The sequence below is a fragment of the Cervus elaphus genome, chromosome 29, assembly GCF_910594005.1.
Source record: "Cervus elaphus chromosome 29, mCerEla1.1, whole genome shotgun sequence".
Lineage (NCBI taxonomy): Eukaryota > Metazoa > Chordata > Mammalia > Artiodactyla > Cervidae > Cervus > Cervus elaphus.
The window spans coordinates 38,444,159-38,466,588 of record NC_057843.1 but is presented as its reverse complement, the minus strand read 5'-3'; the positions used below and the strand labels follow the sequence as shown (position 1 = coordinate 38,466,588).

Below are 22,430 nucleotides of genomic sequence, written 5' to 3'. Positions count from 1 at the left end.
TGTCCAAAATATTTTGCTCAAATGCCATTGAAAATAGCTGGAGAGAAGTAGTTGTGGGGCAGGGTTTAGAAATTTAAACTTTGAATAAGAAATAGAAAAAGAAATGAATTAAGAAATAAAATTTCTTGATGGTACTATCTGCCAGTTTGCATTTCCCACAACACATCTGCTTATGAAAGGTGTACCAAAATGACTGTGGTGCTGTAGAAAACAGGTAATGGTTTGAAGTCTTTCTAGCTTTTAACTAAGGCACAGTAGCTTCTGGCCATGGCAGTCAGCTCTGGACATGCTTCCATGTGGCACACGGATCATGACAGGTATTACAGCAGAAAACAAGCTCTTTTTGTAATAGCACAGGTGTTTCCCAAAGTCATGGATGTATGCAAAACTTCAGTTTTGGGAGTGGAGAGGAAATGGTCACAGGAAGGGCAGGTCTTGATTTTCATACCATGTTCCTTTTTTTTTCTTTTCTTTTTCTCATGTATTTATATTAGTTGGAGGCTAATTACTTTACAATATTGTAGTGGTGCACTAGGATTTTCATAGCCATGTTCTATCCCTCTTTTTGATTCCCAAATCTGACAGTGTCAAGAAGGCCAGTATGGCTGCAATACTGCAGCAGGAAACAAAGGGTAAAACGCAACCAACCTATATATGTAAAACTGTTCTAAGACAATTATTAGAAAGCAGAGACTAACTCAGAAGCCAATGAGACATGGGGGCAATAAAGGGAAGGTGAGTTAAGAGTGGGCCCTGTAAGTTACCAAAGACCAAGTAATATCCACAGCTCTGAATTTTCATTTAATGTTAATTCACTGATACACTGGATAATCAGTACCCAACATTTTTAGAATGTACATACTAACATTCAAATAAAGCAGTTATGTGAATGTTTACCATAATCCTTTTTAAAAGCTTCAGTACATTTTTGAAAGATCAATACTGAACTTTTAAAAATCAAAGAAAAGTCAGCTTTTTTTCCCCACAAGATACATAAGAATCACTTGGTAGCATCTGTATTTTCAGTGCCTGGAATAAAATGGGGCAAATTTCCAAAGGCAGTTGATAACAGCTTACACACTGACTTGTTTCATTTAATCTAGCACCAAGTAAGAGAATTGAAGATTCTGTCAGATTTCTCCTTCACCTCTCATATTGCCCCAGTCTTCCTACCAAGCTACCACTGTACATAAGCATGCATCCCGTTACCCCTCTAAGGAATCAAATCATTTTCATTTTAAAATGGCTGCCCAGGTTACATTCACTGGCAGAGTTCTTCCCCATTAAGGAAGGATAGTGAACATGAGCAGGTGTCAACTTCTTTGATTAGGAATAAAGAACTCTTCTAAGCAAAATCAATGAGTTTCCTGGTTCTTTTTAATACGTTATGTGAATCCTTTTAATTCCTACACTTGTTTACTAATTATGATTGTTATTTATGTCAAGAGGGTTTCCCCCAGGCAAACCTGATCCATTTCCTAACGACAAAGTATGCTTAACCTAATGCCACGAGTCTCCTTTCCTTTCTCCTCTGCCTGCCTTCCTTCCTTCCATTTGCTACTCATCAAGACAGATCATACATTGGGATCAAAAAAGAAACTGGCAAGGAGGTCCTAAAGTGCACATTTTTCAACCTGAGTAACTTCTGAAAACAGAATTTAATTACATATTCTGCTGAAAATTCAACTTTGGTGCTTTTCCAAGAATTTACGATGTCAATTTCTAACAAGTCATATCCCTCAGTATACAAGGTTTTTCAAAAGAAGAGATAGGAAAATACATTTCGCTATGCGCTAATTGGTACATGTTTATAGCAAACAAAATCTGGAGTAAAGTGAAAGTGTGTTTAAAAACAACAAAATACAGGATATATGCTTATCGAAAGGTTGCTAGTGTAAAGTGTAAAAAAAGCCCAGAAACCTCAGTAGTCAGGAGACCACAAGGGGGAGCTCTCATGCCTTGTGAAGAAAGCATAGCCCAAAAGGAAGAAGACAAGACTTCTGGCAAGGACTCAGCCAACAAAAAGCCATGGACTTGTTTACTACAGCCCTCCCAACTTCCTTTTCTCCTCTATGAAAGTATTGTCATTCCCATACTGTGGGGAGGACTTGCACCTGGCTCACCATGGTTGAGACTCCAAATTGCAATTATCTGCTGATTCCGAATAAACCCATTTTGCTGGAGAAATATCTGGCAATCTGTTTGAGGTCAATAAAAGGCAGCAGTGAACTTGCATCCTGCAACTAATCTATAAATTCAGTTGCTTTTTTTCCCCCCCAGGAATTCCATTTGACAGTGTCCCACAGTTTGTGTGTATCACAGTGCTAGAGGTCTCTTTTTTCGCATCACTATCCAAAAAAGCCTCTGATAAGATACTTTCCACAAGTGAAAGGGAAGTTTTTTCCTTTTTTACTTTTCCAGAAAAATAAGGAAACTTTATCAACCACTTCTTTTCTGAACAAAACTTAGATTACCAATTGCCCTTTCAATTACACTCAACAATTTTCAAGTCTAGTTAGACATTTATAATGTTTTATAATTGTGCTAATTAAATTCTAATTTTATCTAGTTAGAAGGTAACTAGATAAAACACACTAAACATTTCAGAAGATGAATCTTCATAACTGACTCATTTGGCACATCCTTAATTTCCAGGATAAAATCAGCAGAAATGAAACTAACATAATTTTCAAAGAATTTATACAGGCCAGAGTCTTAGGACAAGGAACTTCTAAATGCAAAAGACAAGGAGCTTCTGCTCATCTTCCTAGTTACATGCACTTTTCCTCATGGAGTAACTGATGTTTCCTGGTTTCTTTGTGGAAGTTTTGTTTGTAGGAAAGCATAAACGTGTGGCCAGATCTTGTTGGTTTCTGTTCCAGAGAATGTTTCCAACACCCCTTTTTTCCTAAGGATAAAAAACAAGACAGGTCTGACTATAAAAAAAGATCACAGGCCAGTATCACTAATGAACATAGATGCAAAAATCCTCAGCAAAATATTAACAAACCAAATTCAACAGTTAAGGATCATATACCATGATCAAGTGGCATCTGTCCCAAGGATGGTTCAATACATTCAAATCAATGTGATACACCATATTAACAAATTGAATAAAGATCATATGATCATCTCAACAGATACAGAATAGCTTTTGACAAAATTTGACATCCATTTTTGATAAAACTCTCAACAAAGTGGGTATAGAGGGAACATACCTCAGTGTAATAAAAGTCATATATGACAAACCTAGAGCCAATATAATAGTGAAAAGCTGAAGGCATTTCCTCTAAGATCAGAAACAAGACAAAGATGTCCACTCTCACCAGTTTTGTTTTGAAATTCCTAGCCATAGCAATCAGAAGGGGGGTGTGTGTGTGTGGGCGGGAGTGGTCCAAATAGGAAAGGAAGAACTAAAACTGTCACTTCAGCAGATGACATGACACTGTATATAGAAAAGCCTAAAAGATGCCACCAAAAAACTAATAAATGAACTAATAAATGAATTTAGTAAAGCTTCAGGATACAAAATTATAGAAATCTGTTGCATTTTTATACACTAATAACAAACTATCAGAGAAATTAAAACAATCCCACTTACAACTGCCTTTAAAAAAAATAAATAAATAAAAACCAGAAATAAATCTAATCAAGCAGGTTAAGAACCTATACTTGGAAAACTATAAGGCACTGATGAAAGAAACTGAAAAAGACATTAAAAAATGGAAAGACATATCTTGCTCATGGATTGGAACAATTGGTATTGTTAAAATGACCATACTATGCAAGACAATCTATGGATTCAATGCAATTCCTAACAAAATACCAACAGCATTTTTTTTTTAATGTTTGTTTATTTTTGGCTGTGTTGGGTCTTCATTGCTATGCGGGCTTTCTCTAGGTGCAGCAAGCGAGGGCTATACATGGTGCAAGGGCTTCTCATTGCAGTGGTTCTCCTGTTACAGAGCACAGGCTCTAGGGCAGATGGACTCAGTAGTTGCAGCTCACGGGCTCATTAGTTGTGGCAGGTGAGTTCAGTTGCCCCATGTCATGTGGGATCTTCCTGGACCAGGGATCAAACCAGTATTCCTTGCATTGCAAAGTGGATTCCTAGCCACTGGACCACCAGGGAAATCCCCAATGGCATTTTTCATGGCACTAGATCAAAAATTCTAAAATCTGGATACACAAAAGATCCGGATAGCCAAAACAAACTTGAGAAACAACAGCGCTGGAGACTTCATCCTCCCTGACTTCAAACTATACCACACAGCCACACAGTAACCAAAACAGTAATGGCGCTAGCACAAAACCAGATACACAGATCAATGGAACAGAATAGGCAGCCCAGAAATAACCTGCAGTGTGGTCAGGTTAATCTATGACAAAGAAGGCAAGAATACACAGGGAGAAAAGACAGCCTCTTCAATAAATGGTGCTGGAAAAACTGGACAGCTACACACAGAAGAATAAAACTAGATTACTTTCTCACACAATATAAATAAAATCAAGAAGGATTAAAGACCTAAATGTAAGACCTGAAGTCATAAAAATTCTAGAAGAAAACACAGGCAGTACACTCTTTGAAATCAGCCTTAACAATATATATACAACATGTATATATGTTGTGTGTTTGTGTATATATATATATATATATATATATATATATATATAAGGTATATATCTTGTGTGTGTATGTATGTGTGTGTGTGTATATATATATATATATATATATAGGATCTGTTTCCTCAGGCAAGGGAAACAAAAGCAAAAATAAACAAATGGGACTACATCAAACTAAAAAGATCTCGTATAGCCAAGGAAGCTCAACAAAATGAAAAGACAGCCTACTGAATGGGAGAAGATATTTGCAAATGATATATCTGATAAGAAGTTAATATCCAAAATATACAAAACCCAACATCAAAAAATAAATAAACAACTTGATTTAAAAATGGGCAGAAGACCTTAACATGTCTTTTTCCAAAGACATAAAGATGGCAAACAGACACATGAAAAGATGTTCACCATCACTAGTCATCAGGGAAATACAAATCAAAACCAAAATCAGATCAACTCACACCTGTCAAAATGGCTTTTATCATAAAAAAAAAAAAAAAAAAAAAAAGGATAGGTTGGATAGGTTGAGGACTTCCCAATTCAGGTTCAATCCCTGAATAGAGAACTAAGATTCTACATGCCACTTGGCATAGCCAAAAATAAATAAATAATTTCTTTTTTTTAAAGATAATAGTGTGGATTTAATGGTCTCAGAAAGTACAGATCTGTGTGATCAAGAATGAAAGGCACTTGGCTGGGTGTTAGAAAACCCAGATTTTGGTTTCAGTTGTGCCCTCTGGCTAACAGAAATGGTCACTTAAGATGCATCTATCATTTTCTGAGCACATGCTAAGTGCTTTACATATAATAATTTAATCCTATTTAAAGCTCAAGTTTCATTATTTTACTGATGAAACTGTGTTAGGGATGTAAAGTAATGACCTGAATCACCAAAATGGTAGTAGGCTTCAAAACACAGGTCCTGTCAGACACTAGAACACCCGTGGCTTTCTTTTGTCTGCTTGCCTCTTTGCAAGACAGCTTCCTAATACGTGACGATCCTTCCTTCTTTCACTTATTTTTTTTTTCCTCTGTGCCCTCCTTCTGAATTTTAAAGGAAAGGGGAATTCTAGAATGTTGTTTTTATCGTGTTTCCTACTGGGTTTCTCCATTTCTTCCCAGACAGATTTGTCTGGCTTTATACTAGGCCAGCAATCAAAGTCTGTATTCACTTGTTTCCTTGAGGTTCAATGGTGAGAAGGATCAAAATCCAGGGGTTGTTTTTCAAAACAGAAAAATTCCTGCCAGAGATTCTGGCATTCCAATTGTTTATCCTCCTCCTCCAACTACTCATATACACACTGGCTTTAAGGCTGCAGAAGAGCAAATGAAGAACTCTGGTTTATCACTTTCTAAAAATACTCTGCAAGTTTTTCACTAGATTTTAAGATGTTTCACTGGGAACAAAAACATTCCTTTATGCATCCCTCATAAGATTTGCCACAGTTAAAGACTAACTTAAATAATTCCCACTGTTTTCTGGGTTAAGAAACATGTGCTAAAGCCCTCCTGCTTCTAAGTTCACAAGAGCATCTTTTCACAAGTTTTCAATAGAACAAGTTTCTTAACTATTGTAAGTCTCTTGAAGAGCCACCTTAAAATCAAGCCTATGTCACAAGTGGGTTAACAGGTTGCTTCCAAGGGAACAACTATACACACCTATTCAGCCCTAAGGCTGAACCCTGGACGAACATTTGTCACCTTCATTTCTATGTAATAACATGGAACTAGCTTAAGCTATTGGTCCTCTAAAAAGAGCATCATGTTGCTTGTAAACAGAGACCTAGTTATACTATCAAATGTCCCACAGCTGAGAAGAGTTTTTAAAAGCAACAATGTAACTGTCAGTATTTTAAAATAACACTGCTGATTCTCACTAAGGCTATTGCAAATACCACTTTAAACTGTTGGTTAAATCCAGTCCTAGTTCTATGTACAGGAGCTTAGAGGGAAAAGTTTCAATTAATGGCAAGAGGTAGCAAAAGCCAGAAGCTCAGAAAGACTAGTGTATCTCCTGAGATAGGGACCCGTGACATACACTTCATCTCTACAGCCTTCCCCAACTTCCCCTCCCACATTTTACAGAACTAATGCCTACAGCCACGGCACTTCCACTGCATGCAGTCATGACTTCCGTTAATAGCCTCACAGTGTTGTTATCAGCTCAGCAACAATGTGCTCTCTCTTCTTCTGGTTAATTTTGAATGAATAACAAACCTCTTTTGGGAAACAACCTTTTCACTAAATTCAGTCCATGAGACTCAGATGGGATAGTCCCCACCTTCCAGCTTCAAGGATGGACATGATCAGAGCTAGTTAGTGCCAACTCCAACTCCATGACTTTTGAGGGCACAGAGACTCTCTTTTTCTCGGGTAGATGAACTGGAAGGAGGTGAGCTGGAATGTTGAGGCTCAGAGAGGGAGAGCCCACCTGAGATTGATGCCAACACAGGAAAACAAAGCTAAGAGTGACAGAGGCCTGATGACTGTTTGAACACCTGGACCCAAACCATCTACCTTTGGACTCTTCAGTTACATGACCAATAAATTTCCCTTTTGCTAAAGCTTGTGTGAATTGGGTTCCTGATTGATATAAGCACCTATCACACCGCATGACAAATACTGTTTACCCAGCACTTTGCCTCACAAAGAAAGGTGAGTTTCTTTGGGGTTTGGCAAAGACTGGGTCTAATTATCTGTGTGGATCACTGGCCTAGCATAGTGTCCACAGGGTAAACAACACATTCATCAGTACTAAGTGATTCAACAGTGCCAGGACTGTTTTTAAGTCTTTGTATGGATTCTCTCATTTAATTCCCTTAACAACCCTATAAAGAAGGTACTATATAATAATTGCTCTGATTTTACAAATAAAGAATTCATGGCACAGATGTTCAAACACCTTGCCCAGGGCCACACAGCTGGTAATCTGCAGGAGCCAGGCTCATTATATAATCACAAAATTACACTAACAGCTAGTGAAGAAAGTGAATTGCCAACTTCCTCGTAATTTCATCCTCCAGAAATAAGTCTTAAAATAATTTGGACTGCTACTTCTGAATTCACTGCATAGTTACCCAATTACAACAACAACAGTAACAGCTAATAATCATATAGCGCTTAATGTGTGTCAGACACAGTTCTAAGAATTACACATGTTAACTCCACCTTTCAACCCTCCAGTCTCAATCCCATTTTGCATGGAAAAAAACAGAGGTTAAGCAAGAAGTTAAGGCCAAGTTAATAAATGGTGAGCTGGGATTTGAACTTAGGCACTCTGGCTCTAGAGTCAGTACTCTAACCACAGCACTGTCCTGTCTTAATGCTAATTCAGTAAGTGAATGAATAAAGAAAAGTGAATGTAATCAACCCTCTGTTAGGAGAGGGGAAGGCTGAATAAAGAAACAGATTTGTTTCTTGAACCGAGTCAAACATTAATTCACTAGAGTTCCTGTATTTGTGGTGGGATATGAATTCCCTGAGGATTTAACAAAACTATGTAAAAATGAAAACTTTTAAACACTATTTGCCAAATAAATGATCTGAGGACTAGTTGCCCTTCGAGAGGCTTTTGCGCTATAGTGTCCTCTACCATCACAGGGAGTGGGCACCGTTAGCTTTGCCTTCCTGGCGTTCACGCCAGCCCTCCCTCCACCAGATAGCAGAGTTTGGGTGAGACTGACCCACTGCCTGCTCTGGGTGTGGACCAATCAATACAATCTCTCCCATCCTAGTGACTGGCTCAGAAATGCACAGTAACCTAGGCCTAAAATGCAAGGCATTCTCTGACCACAGTAGCTGCTCAAGTTGGTTAACTCTAGCACTTCTGTTCACTGGAGGAAAGGTGACCCCTCAACCTTTCATAAAGAGGATGCTGTGCCTGCTCCTAGCAACCGTCAGCAACTATGCAGGAAATATAAGGACAGAGCCAATACAAAGCAAAGATGAGCAAAATTCTGATCAAACCTGGGGGCAGCTGAAGCCCAAACTACCTTCTGGATTTGTTACACAAATAAATTTCCTTTTATTACTTAAACTAATTCGGGTTGAATCTTCTGGTATTTTAGCATTTTGATTGGAAAGCATGAAAGATCAGAAAATGATTTAGTGATTCATCATATAAGAGAAGTTCTTTTCAGCCAACTCACCGGTAGTACTCCAGGACAGGCTCTGTTTGGGCTTCGTAAGCTTTCAGTCTCTTGACAACTGTCTCTGGTCTATCATCCTCACGCTGAACAAGAGGCTCCCCAGTCAGATCATCAATTCCCTAAATGGGAGTTAGAAGGGCTGGCATCAACTATCATAGTTTTGAAGGATATTTTTATAGGTAGTTAACTGATTTGTAAACAGACATCTATGTAAGCACCAAACACAAAAATGTGCTTTTTAAATAAATGGAATCAAATTCAAACCCAGGTCATGGCAACACAGAGCCATGAGACCCTAGGAACATTTCTACGGTGGCAATCACCTTCTCTTTACAGAAAAAGGGTCTTTAAGCAGCCTCTAAATAATTTTGTATTATATATTACATGTATATTGTATATATATTATGAAAAAAAGTGAAAGTGTCAGTTGCTCAGTCGTGTCCAGCTCTTTACAACTGTAGCCTTCCAGGCTCCTCTGTCCATGGAATTCTCCAGGCAAGAATACTGGAGTGGGTAGCCATTCCCTTCTCCAGGGGATCTTCCTGACCCAGGGATCAAACCTGGGTGTCCTGCATTGCAGGCAGATTCTTTACCATCTGAACCACCAGGGAAGCCCGTGATATTATACATATACGAAAAGGAGAATCTGAACTGTAAGCCCTAAATAACCCAAGGTGTCATTAATCCCTACTGCCCCAATTCTAAGCACACCACCTGGCAGAGTAGAAAATCAACACATACTTTTGAAGGAACAACAAACCCCTGTTGCCTCTGGGGATGTCTTTACCACCAAGCTGACTGGACTAAACCAGCAGACTACACAAGTAATCTGAGAACATGCCCTCTGGAGTTCTGGTCATCCAAGAGTATCAACGTAATCTTTGAGGGCAACTGTCTCCAGATGACAAGAGGTCATCTGTCATCTGGAGACAGCTGGCTACGCAGAAGGCCGAGTCAGTTCCACCCCAACTACTCACCACGGTTTTGGGAGGGTTGAACTCGATGTTGTAGACACGGCCGCTGCCTGGATGGATCCAGCGAGCAGTAAGGCGCTGCTTGATGACCTCAAAAGGCACGTTCAGATTAATCACTGTGTCTATCTGGTAGGCTCTATCCAGGGCTTCTGCCTGCGGAAGTGTCCTTGGAAAGCCTTTACAAATTAAGTTAAAAATGAACAAAGAAAGAAAGGGCCGAGGGGAGACAGGGGAGAAGGAAGAAAATTAATGTTGAGCAACTTGAACAAAAGTACTAACACCAGGAAAGCTGATGACACTTGTAGGGCAACCCTGGTAGTTAATATTTTATATGTTACCTTGTTCAGACCACAGGTTGCTCAAATATTTGGTCAAACAATATTTTGGGTATGTCTGTGAGGGTGTCTTTGTGGGGGGGTCAGGGTGGGGATTAACATTTAAGTCAGTTGACTGAGTAAAGCAGACTATTATCCCTAATGCGGGTGGGTCCCATCTAACCCACTGAGGGTTTGGACAGAACAGAGGGCTGGCCCTCTCCAGAAGATAAGGGGGAATTCCTCCCACCTGACAGCCTTGGAGTGGGATATGGCTTTTTCCTGCCTTTGGACTCAAACTCAAACATTGGGTCTTCCTAGGTCTCACCAGCCTTCAGACACCATCACACTACCAGATCTCCTGGGTGCCCAGCTTCCTGACCTACTTTGAATATCTTGAGACTTCTCCGCCTCGTAATTGTGTGAGCAAATTCCTTGTAATAAACACCTCCCTCTAAAAACTAAAAATCAGCCTATCCTCAAGGATCCCACGGCACCTCTGGCTGGGGAAAGTTTACATCTTACTGTAAGTTACCCTCTGACCTACCTTCTTCCTTCTGTGATCCGCCCTCATCCTAAATATTCTCAAAAAGGGGAGAAGGGACAAAAGTCATATCTGAAGGAGCTTAGAAATAACGCAGTGCACTTCCCTCTTTGCATTTAAAAAAAGAAGCAGGACAGAGAAGAAGACTGGCCCCCGAGGCCCCACGGTCAGGAGTCGCAGCACACAGTCCTCCTGCCCACCGTCTGTTTCTGTAGCACATGAAATGCTCACTCTCCAGTCTGCATGCATCCTTTTGGGCAGCTGAAATATTTTCAATACTCCACCTACCATCCAACAGCCAGCTATATTGGGTGAGATTTTTCAGCTCATGAAGGACCAACCGAGTCATGACGTCATCTGGGATGAGCTTCCCTTGGTCAATGAAAGTCTTGGCTAAAACACCAATTTCTACATTAGAGGCAGGGAAAAAAAGGCAAGTCAGCAAGTGCATTTATTCTATCCCATTCTAAGCCTCTAGGAAACTGACTGCCTAAAGAAGCCCCCTGGATAACACACTCATCTGAAAATGTGCGCCATCAATTTTTGTGATAAAAACAAAGACTGTAAATAATCAATGCCTATTTCAAAATTTCCATGATATAAAAATAGATAAATGTAAAAATAATGAAAAGATATAAAGTAATATGTTAGCAGTAGTCATCTCTGTGATAGAATTATGTGATTTAACATATTTGTACTTTTCTGTATTTTTCTAAATTTTCTATCTGAAAAATATGTACACTAAAATTATTTTCCTTTTAAAAAAGAAATTGAAATAGTCACTATTTTTAAGTGGCTCAGTTTAAGTACCTGAGATACTGTTACTCTAGACATTTTTCTAATCCTCTAAAGTAGATGCTGTTGTCACAATTCAGTTTTTGACCAGATCAGCACTGTGATTGTTACATTTTTATAAATAAAATACACTGAAAAGCATTTATGAACACTTTAAAATATTACCTACAATTATATGTTGTGCTTATGCAACAGCATTTTGATTTTCTCACCATCTGTTAGCAAATTATTTGCACATATACAGAATTTGTAATGCCACCGTAATAATCTGTGCACTTACAATTTTGCGTTTGTTCACTTAACCATCCTTTTGTAGATACTTTTCAGTGATTTTATATAGTCATTCAGTCATTTTTGGAAAATATATCTATATTTGATAAAAAATACACTCTATCATGGCAGTATATACTGTTGGACATTTAAATTTTTAAATTAGTCTTGATTTTTCCCTACCACTTCTGCTTTTAAAGACTTAACATTCTTTTTCCTTTTTCTTTTTTTTTGGGGGGCGGGGGGGGGGGTTCTGAGTTATTTCTGATGGATAATTTCTCAGGAATCAGAGATTAAAGAGTCAATGCTTATGACTATTTTCATAATTCTCGGTATGAACTGACTTCAGAAAAGATCCTAAATTGTCAAATTCATGAAACTTACGATTTCTAAGCACATTAACTACATGGAAACTGGCTGCTGTTTGACAGGTACACTGCTTAGATTTACAAACAACATCTGGAATTGGCCTGAGAGCACCCTGGACTCACTAAAACGCCCTACTGCAAAGGTCCACATACTTAATATGTGTGCACCACAATGAGACATCACTTCACATTCACCAGGATGGCTGTAATCAAAAAGGCGTAATGAGTGTTGGCAAGAATGTTGAGAAATTGAAACCGTCATATATTGCTGGTGTGCAACATCTCTGTTGTCAGGCTTTTGACCACCGCACTGGGGGACATAAAGCTCAAACTCACCAAGAGTACTGAGGAAAATCACAATTCTCCAGGGCTGAGTCCCTAACACTGATGTAGGCAATTTAGGAAACAGTCTGGCAGTTTTTCAAGAGCTTAAACAGAGTTACCATATGAGGGCAGCAATTCAACTCTTAGGTACATTTTCTCAAAAGAAATAAAAACATTAGCTCACAGAAAAACTTATATATGAATGTCCATAGCAACATTATTCACAATAGCCAAAAATTGAAAACAACCCAAATGTTCATCAAGTGACAAGTGGGTAAATAAAATGTGGAATATACATACAAAATTCTATTATTTAGCCATTAAAAAGAAGTACTGATACATGTTACATAGTGTATGAATTTTGAAAACAAGCTAAGTGGAAGAAGTCAGACACAAAAGACCACATCTTACATCACTCCATTTATATGAAATGCTCAGAGTAGGCAAGTCTAGAGAGACAGAAGAAAAATCAGTGGTTGTCCAGGGCTGGTAATATTGGGGGAAAATGGAAAATGACTGCTAATGGGAACAGGGTGTCTTCTAGGGGGTGATAAAGAAATGTTTTAAAATTGACTGTGGTGATGGTTACACAACTCTGAAAGTAATTAAAAAAAAAAAAAACAAACACTGATTCAGAAATAGAGACCATTGGAACAAGATAGAAAGCCCAGAAATAAACCCTTACACCTATGGGTACTTTATTTTTGACAAAGGAGGCAAGAATGAGGCAAGAATGGGGCAAAGACAGCCTCTTCAACAAATGGTGCTGGGAAAACTGGACAGCTACATGTAAAAGAATGACATTAGAACACTTCCTAGCACCATACACAAAGATAAGCTCAAAATGGATTAAAGACCTAAATGTAAGACCAGAAACTATAAAACTCTTAGAGGAAAACAGAGGCAGAACACTCAATGACATAAATCAAAGCAAGATCCTGTATGACTCACTTCCTAGAGTAACAGAAATAAAAACAAAAGTAAACAAGTGGGACCTGATTAAACTTAAAAGCTTTTGCATAGCAAAGGAAACTATAAGCAATGTGAAAAGATAACCCTCAGAATGGGAGAAAATAATAGCAAATGAAACAACTAACTAAGGATTAATTTCCAAAATATACAAGCAGCTCATAAAACTCAATGCCAGAAAAACAAACAACCCAATCAAAAAGTGGAAAAGACCTCAACAGACACTTCTCCAAAGAATACAGTTGGCTAACAAACACATGAAAAGATGCTCAACATTGCTCATTATCAGAGAAATGCAAATCAAAACTACAATGAGATATTACCTCACACTGGTCAGAATGGCCATTATCAAAAAGTCTACAAACAATAAATGCTGGAGAGGGTGTGGAGAAAAGGGAACGCTCTTGCATTGTTGGTGGGAATGTAAATTGATACAGCAACTATGGAAGACGATATGGAGATTTCTTAAAAAACTAGGAATAAAACCACCATATGACCCAGCAATCTCACTCCTAGGCATATACCCTGAGGAAACCAGGGTTGAAAAAGACACATGTATCCCATTGTTCATTGCAGCACTATTTATAATAGCTACAACATGGAAGGAACCTAGATGCCCATCAACAGATGAAGGGATAAAGAAGTTGTACATATACACAATGGAATATTACTCAGCCATAAAAAGGAACACATTTGAGTCAGTTCTGATGAGGTGGATGAACCTAGAACCTATTATACAGAGTGAGGCGAGTCAGAAAGAGAAAGATAAATATTGTATTCTAACACACATATATATGGAATCTAGAAGAATGGTACTGAAGAATTTATTTACAGGGCAGCAATGGAGAAACAGACACAGAGAATAGACTTACAGACATGGGGAAAGGGGAGGAGAGGGTGAGATGTATGGAAAGAGTAACATAGAAACTTACATTACCATATGTAAAATAGATAGCCAATGGGAATTTGCTGTATGGCTCAGGAAACTCAAACAGGGGCTCTGTATCAGCCTAGAGGGGTGGGGTGGGGAGGGAGATGGGAGGGAGGTCCTATGGGAGGGGATATATGTATACCTATGGCTGATTCATGTTGAGTTTTGACAGAAAACAACAAAATTCTATAAAGCAATTATCCTTCAACAACAAAAAATAAATTAAAAAAACCACACTGATTCATAACTTAAAGTGTTAATTTTATGGTATGTGAATTATATCTTTAAAAAGATTTTTTAAAAAAAAGAAAGTAAAGATGAAAAATACCTGGTAAGCAAAACAAGAGAAAAAAAAGCCACTCATATAACCTATATAGCTCAGCACTATTTAGATAATTATCAAAACTGTTAACATTAAAACCTACAGACAAGTTGTTTTGTGAATAGATAGTTCCATGCATAATCTAACAATCGTTTTCACTATCACTAACAACTTTCTATATCACTAAACACTTAACAATAGTTTTTAAAATCTGAAGTCTATAATGCTTTCATTTAAAAGAAAAATAAAAATGACTCAACTCTCTATATAAAAATGTAAGCAGTTTGTTTATTACATTTCAGGTTTTCATTCCCTATTAAAATTATGCAAGGACTCTTGTCCAGTATATTCTTTGGACAGTCAGCAAATTTTTATTCCCTTGAGTGCCTAGAATTTCATGTTGTATCTAAATAGACTCCTCATTAAAAAGACTATTTCTTTTTTGATTCCAAAAATTAACCAGTGTGTGAGCTTCCACACCTACAAAACCCAAAAGGTAGTTTAAAAGTAAATCACTCAAAACAAGCTAATTTTCTACAAAGTTGTACACAAACAAAAATAGAAAAGGAAGGTTATAGGAAAATAGGAAGGATTAAAACCAGCTTTTGATTTTTAAGGATAATAATGAGAAGTTCTAAAACACAGAAACATTAATCTGAGAGATGATATTTGTATTATACAAAAAAAAAAATGTTACTTCTATGTCTCCTTTTAACATCTGGTCATTCTTATAACACTCCTCAAGCCAACCACACCTCATACCTGAATGATCTAGAAACAACTTATGTTTGAGCATTTATGAAGTAAAGAAGAGGGCCTGACCAACCTGTAAATACAGTTGTCTTTTACATATGCCAAGAGAAGGGGCTAGATAATTAATCTAGTTTCTGACAAAACTGCTTTTAGCTTTTTTATCATGTATATACATCTTTACTTTAAAAACATGCTGAAGCAAAACTAGAACAAGAGGGAAAGCACCAAATGATAGCTTTACACCCAATCAAGGGTTGAGAAGAAAAGACTTTCTCAAATAATAAAGACTCTGAGTTAACCTAGTGGTTACCTCTGGCAGGGTGGGAAGATGTGATGGGTTGGCACAGGTGGTGACCCTAAAGGTACTGGTTTTCTGTCTGATGGTGGGTAATATCCATGGGTAATATCCATGCAAGTATCAGTACTGCTTTTATGGCTATTATTTATGGCTAAATAATAGAATGTTGTATGGATATTCCACATTTTGGCATTCATTTTATTCTTCTAACCATCATAGAAATCATAATACTTTCATGCATGTGGTACCTCATAAGAATAATACTGAAAATCGAAAACATCCCTTGATAGTTGTCCTCCCTCCAACCATCACTCAAGCTGAATCCTCTTCAGTCCAGGTCTATATCTCTTCCTGCTTCAGGATGGAATATCAACTCAAGGCCCAAGTAGGTCTGGCCTCATCTTTCTCCTCTACTTACCTCCCACCATTTCCACACAACCCTCAAACCATAGCCCCAACAAGGAGTTGCACATACTTTAGGTCCTCTGAGTCTTTGCACAAGCCTCTTTCTCCTCTCTGTTATCTGATAAGCTCTTGCTCATCTCTCATGATACAATTTTAAAAGGTCCTTCATGATAAGATGTCCCTTAACCTCTGAGGCAATCAAAAGTTCCTTCTCTGGACTTCCCTAATGTCACAGACTTATCTCTGTTGGAACACTTATCACACTGTTGAAATTACCTGTTCACATGTTGGTATGAACAGAAGTGTGCCCCTTCAAATCTGTATGTTGAAGCCCTGCCCGCCAATGTGGCTGTATTTAGACATGGAGTCTTTAAGGAGGTAATTAAGGCTGAATGAAGTCATAAAGGGGGACTTTAATCCAGTATGACTGGTGTCCTTACACGAAGACGAAGAGACATCAAGAATGTACACAACAGAGGAAAGCCCACATGAGCATCCAGTGAGGAGGAGGCCATTTGTATGCCCGCAAGAGAAGTCACACCAGAAAACCAACCCTGCTGGCACTTTGATCTTGAACTCCTAGCTTCCAGAACTATGAGAAAATAAACTATTGTTTAAGCTACCTGGTCTGTGCTATTCTATATGGCAGCCCAAGCAGACTAATGACCATCTGCCTGCCCATGTTCTGACTTGAGCACCTCCAGTGAAATATATTTGTCTCTGTTGTTGCCACTACCCAGCTTGATAAATCCATAGACGAATGACTGGATGGACAGATGGAAGAGATGAGCTGCCTGGATTATCCTGGATTCTAGCAATGGAATTTTAAAAAGGCCTACCTTTGTTAGAAAAAAAGAAATGGAGCAATCCTCATGGAAAGCAATATTGTTAAAGGTAGAAAACTGCATGTACAGTTTATTGTGATTTGTGTAAAAAAGAAAAAAAAAGGAAGCGATAAACAATGGATTGTATGTGCATGAAATATCTCTGGGAGAATCTTTTCACTAAATGTCCTTTTATATTTTTTGGAGTTCAAAACTAAGTAAATGTATAGCCTATTACAAATAAACAATTTTTCCATTACAAAAATAATTTGCTCTACTGTCAACACCATTCTGATGAGGCACATCTACGCTGTCTGGGTGTACAAACTAGAAGTTTTGTTAGACATACAGAAACCTGGGAGCTGACAGACACTTTGAGGATTACCTACTGAATTCTATTTTCCCAATTTACAAATGAGAACAAATGAGATTCAAAAGGGGTTCATTTAGTCCAGGATTATGTTTTTGAGAAGCACCAAGCAGCAGTTCAGTTTCTCAAACTTTGGACAATCACATGGCAACCGTACAATTTCTGCCATAGCAGATCCATCATTTACTATGTAATTTTTTTTAAAATGACTCAGTTTTTTTAGGAACAAAACTACCATATGACCCAGGAATCCCACTACTGAGCATATACCCTAAGAACACCATAATTCAAAACGACATATGTACCCAAATGTTCACTGCAGCACTATTTACAATGGCTAGGACATGGAAGCAACCTAGATGTCCATTGACAGATGAATGGATAAAGAAGATGTGGGGCATACATACAATGGAATATTACTTAGCCATAGAAAGGAATACGTTTGAGTCAGTTCTAGTGAGGTGACTGAACCTAGAGCCTGTTACACAGAATGAAGGAAGTTAGAAAGAGAAAAACAAAGATCATACATTAACACACATATATATATGGAACCTAGAAAAATGGTACTGATGAACCTACTTGAAGGGCAGGAATAGAGACACAAACATAGAGAATTTGGACACAGTGGAAAGAAGATGGTAGGACAAGTTGAGATAGTAGTGTCGAAACATGTACATTACCATATGTAAAACAGATAGCCAGTGGAAATTTGCTATATAATGCAGGGTCTTATAGCTCAGTTGGTAAAGAATCTGCCTGCAACGCAAGAGACCCGTGTTTGATTCCTGGGTCAGGAAGATCCACTTCCCGAGAGGAAATGGCAACCCACTCCAGTGTTCTTGCCTGGAGAATCCCATGGACAGAGAGGAGCCTGGCAGGCTACAGTCCATGGGGTCGCAAGAGTCGAACACAACTTAGCAACTAAACCACCACCACGGGGTGCTCAACACAGTCCTGTGTGACAGTCTGGAGGGATGAGATGGAGTGGGGGGTAGGAGAGAGTTTCAAGAGGGAGGGGACATATGTATTGTTATGGCTGATTCAGATTGTTATATGGAAGAAGCCAACACATTATAAAACAATTATCCTCCAATTAAAAATAAATTTAAAAAAATAATGGGAAAAGAGATTTTTTTAAAAAATGACTCTTTTAATAAGCTGTTTAATACTTTTAATTTAATACTGTTCAAGAAATTAAAGGGTTGGTGTGCTAGTTATCATTTTTTCAAATACAAGTTGAAATAAAAATTTTTATTGATTTTATTAATTTGAATTTTATTTTTCTTTTAGAGAAAACTTTTTGTCTACCTAAAATTATCTCATGAATCTCAATTTGGGAAATACTGCATAATGGGAAGAGTAATTTAATTGGCATACAAGAGACCTGGGTGTTCACACTTGTCTCCCGGTGACTGCTTTTTATTATTTATTTATTTATTTTTTGCTTTTTATTATTGAGCAAGTTCTTTAACCTCTCCTGAACTCTATTACCTCATCTCTAAATGAGAGGGCTGGACTAATGACAAAGGGACAGACACTCAAGTTTTCTGACTCCAGGGTTCAGTGGTAGTCTACAGTTACTCAAGGTTTGCTTCTGTCCATAGGTTGCCTTTTATTTCCAGGGTCTTTATCACATCTACTGCGATGACTTTAAACTTTAGTTATAAAATACAGACATGGATTATAAATACAATATCATTGTGAAATGGTAGTTGGAAGGTAAACTGGCAGCATCCTTCCTTAGCACTATTTGATGACACAGTATTTACAGAAATTCCACAGTATGGAATTTATTTGAAGGAAGTAAGTAGAGATGCTGCCAAATATTCATGTACCAGCATAATCATAACAATATTAATTATAGCAAAGAATGGTTAACCACATAAGTGTATAATAATAGGAAAACGTTTCAATTAATAATTGCACAATCTTTATGAAATTAAATATCATTTTAAACACTACTTAGTGATGTCTGAACATAATCACAATAAGGTATCCAAGCAATCATTTAGACTATAACAATTTTTCAAACACATGCAAATACAATAGAGAAAAAAAGAGAAAAAACAGAATAGAAGAAAAAGCACCAAACAGTTAATTATAGCTGTGTCTGGATGGTAGAATTATAAAGGACTTTAATTTTCTTTATACTGTTATGTATTTCTTACTTTATAATAAATATGTTTTTCTTAGCATCAAAAAAACATTAAACAGTATTTTTTAAATAAAAGATTACACCTCTCCTTTAATGCTGATCCCGTGTGAAAATATCCAATCCGTTCACAAATATTTATTGACAATGTATTCTTAGAACTGAGATACAGACCATCCGTAGTAACAACCTCATGACACCTCCCTCAACTCCATCTTCTGCTTTTTTTGTTAAAGAACTGCCTGTAGAGACTCCAGAAAGAGCAGGTGTCTGAGGCAGACTGAACATCTTTCCCAGAGATCCTCTCCTGCCTCCCTCTTGTCTCTCTTTTCACGTTGTGGAATCAGGAAGAGGATGATGGGCTTGTCAAGGGATGTTATAAATAAAGAGGTTTGTTTCTTAATTTTAAAAGTTCAGTTAATTTGCTTTAAATTTAATTTTTTTAAGTTTTCTGTTTTCACAAGTTAACATATCTTTAACTCCACTGAAGGCAGTCTCTAACCATGCAGTTATGCCTCACTACTGAGTTATTTTTCAGAGATTCACTTTCAGATTCTTCACTCCTCTCCAGTTTGGATAATCTTACCCCAATGTGTTGCAGTACCAGGGACTATACATTGTTACCTAACGACATCAATACATAGCATGAAGAACACTTAGCAAGTGAGCCAAACAGTTTAATCTTCTGTAGCTTAATTAACTACAAAATACTTGATGATTTTTTTTTGAAGACCAATGTTAGAAGAGACAAATAAAACTAGTAATTCACCAGATCAGGTGATGAACCACAGAACTCCAAGAAACAAAAAACAGTGGGGTGATTCTTCTTTTCATTTAAATGTCAGTGTCTTAAAACCAAGGAAAACTCACCAGAAAATAACCTACATGACCCATCAGTAGGGGATTAGTTAAATAAATCATAGCAGATCCAGCAAATAGACACCTACACAAACATTAAATAATGAAATGGATTTCTGTGTTTTCAGATGGAAAGATATTCCAGATATAAGGTGAAAACACATTGGTCCAGAACACATTTTTAGTAGGATTATATATTGCATAAAACAAAGGATACGGATATATACGCTTGTACATAAATACAGATTTCTAAAAGGCAACACATGACACTGCTCCCCTTTGAAGAATGAGACTGAGATAGGGAATAAGAGGATTTTGCTTTTACTATTATGTACTTCCACCCAAAACTGTTTCCAATTCTTTTTTAACTTGTGTAAGGGATTAGTTCTACTTCCTAAAAGGAGCGTAAAATGACTTTGTTTTGGAAAATAAAGGTCAACGCTTTTGAGAGAAAAAAAAAAAAAACTCACCTTGCTGTTGACTTTTTGAAAACAGCTTTCTTAAGATAGAATTTACATAAGATAAAGTCCACCCATTGTACAGTGTACAGTTTGTTGACTAGATTTTGTGCTGAGTTATAAGAATTTATTTGGAATGAGAAACAAAACAATCTTTCAGATAACAAGGCACAAGAATAGCTTTCGTGTCTAAAGATCTAAGCCAAATTTGCGACAGCAATGAGGATAAATAATACTCGGTCATCAAGTTATGGGGGAAAGGTCAGACCCAGAAAGTTCCATAGGGTTTAACAAACAAAAAGTAAAAAAAAAAGAAAGAGCTAACAGTTCTCCAAGCGCAAAGACACAAGGAAAAGAAGCCATACACAGCTTGGTGGACCCTTAGGAGCAGCTGCGACTGGGGCTGGACAAACTTCTCAAAACCATGTGGTTTCCTTTCTTCTTTGAACTTCGAACTTGTCCTATGCCTTCCCTCAGTAACCCGCCTGAAGCTGTGCACTGAGGTCAGAGGTTTCGGGGAGCAGTCGCTCAGCAGTCCGAGGACTCCGCACTGGGCGGCAACTGGAAAAGACTGCGCCCGCACCCACGTCCCGCGCCCCGGCCCCTCCGCCCACAGAGCGCCACCCGGTGACAGCGCGCGGCCACCCCTCCCGCCCGGGCTCCCAACCTGTGCCCCGAAGCATATTATCTCTGAGCAGGTCCCCGCTGGAGAGGTGCTTCAGCTCGAAGTGTTTGATGATGCGCGAGGACACGGTGCCCTTGCCAGAGCCCGGCGCCCCCATGATCGCTGCGCGCAGTAGCCGCGCAGACGCTCCCATGGTCGCAGAGAGAGGCCGGGCCCGCGCGGACAGTGGAGCTTCGGCCTGACTCGGCTCGTAACTGCGCGCTCACCCACTTCGCGGTCCCGGCCGGCCGGCTGGCTGCGCGGTGAGCAGGGGGCGGCCTCGTAGCCCAGCCGTTCCCGGAAGTGAGGAGACAGCCACTGGCCCGCGCCCAGCCGCTGCAGCGCCCGCCCCCGGCGACCCGCGCACCCAGGCTCCTGGCCCCACCCCGCCCCGCCCCCTCCACGCAAGCCGCGCCCCCTGGGCGCTCCCACGGCGACCCCTGCGAGCGCCACGACTTCCCCGCGCGACCTGCGGCCCTCGGCGCCTCGTCCTCATCCGCCCACTCCCCTCCGTACCGCCTTTGTTTTTCTCCGCCTCCAGGGACCCTCCGCGGTGACCCCCGAATGTCCGCCACTTCCCTCAGGTCCGCACCTCACACCTGTCAGGGCCCCGCCCTGTCCTGCCCAGTCCCCGCAGGAGAGACCTCGCCCGGTTCCTTGACACTTGGCCACTCGTGCCGCGCCCCCTCCTGACCTCTGACCGCTGCTTCGCGCCAATGGGTTACAGGATATCACCCTTCCCCCCAACCCTCCTTCAGCCCTCCACCGCTCCTGCACTCCAGGCCCTATCTTGCTCAGTCCCAGAGGATTGACCGCGCTCGCTCTGCGCTTCCCCAGACCCCGGCGCGCTCCTCTGCGCGTCCCCCACTTGCTGCCCCCTCATCCTTGCCCCTCGGTCCCCAGGGTTAACAGAGGTCCCCCCTCTCCTCCTCCGAAACCCACAGTCCCTTCCACTCCCTTCTCTGCTGCTGAGACTCTTCCTCCTCCCTAACTTTCTAATGGCGGTTTTTGAGGTACGTTTATCTGAGTAGAGTCACAGTGGGTGGCAGTGAACCCAAAGGGTTCTTTC

General features: G+C 39.3%; 1 protein-coding gene across 3 annotated transcripts; it reads right to left on the bottom strand.

The window, feature by feature from the left end:
- Positions 1-780: 780 nt before the first annotated feature.
- AK3 (adenylate kinase 3) lies at positions 781-22,053 on the bottom strand. 3 transcript variants are annotated; one of them, XM_043890800.1, is made up of 5 exons: positions 21,954-22,053; positions 10,889-11,008; positions 9,746-9,918; positions 8,769-8,887; positions 781-2,908 (listed from the first exon to the last, which is right to left on the bottom strand). In XM_043890800.1, exons 2-5 carry the CDS (start codon positions 10,947-10,949, stop codon positions 2,788-2,790), a joined length of 474 nt encoding a protein of 157 aa, XP_043746735.1. In that variant the 5' UTR covers positions 10,950-11,008; positions 21,954-22,053; the 3' UTR covers positions 781-2,787. The 3 variants fall into 3 exon arrangements, with proteins under 3 accessions (XP_043746735.1, XP_043746734.1, XP_043746733.1); XM_043890799.1 differs by having other exon boundaries at positions 21,878-22,009; XM_043890798.1 differs by lacking the exon at positions 21,954-22,053 and adding an exon at positions 21,365-21,698.
- Between the last annotated feature and the right edge of the window lie 377 nt (positions 22,054-22,430).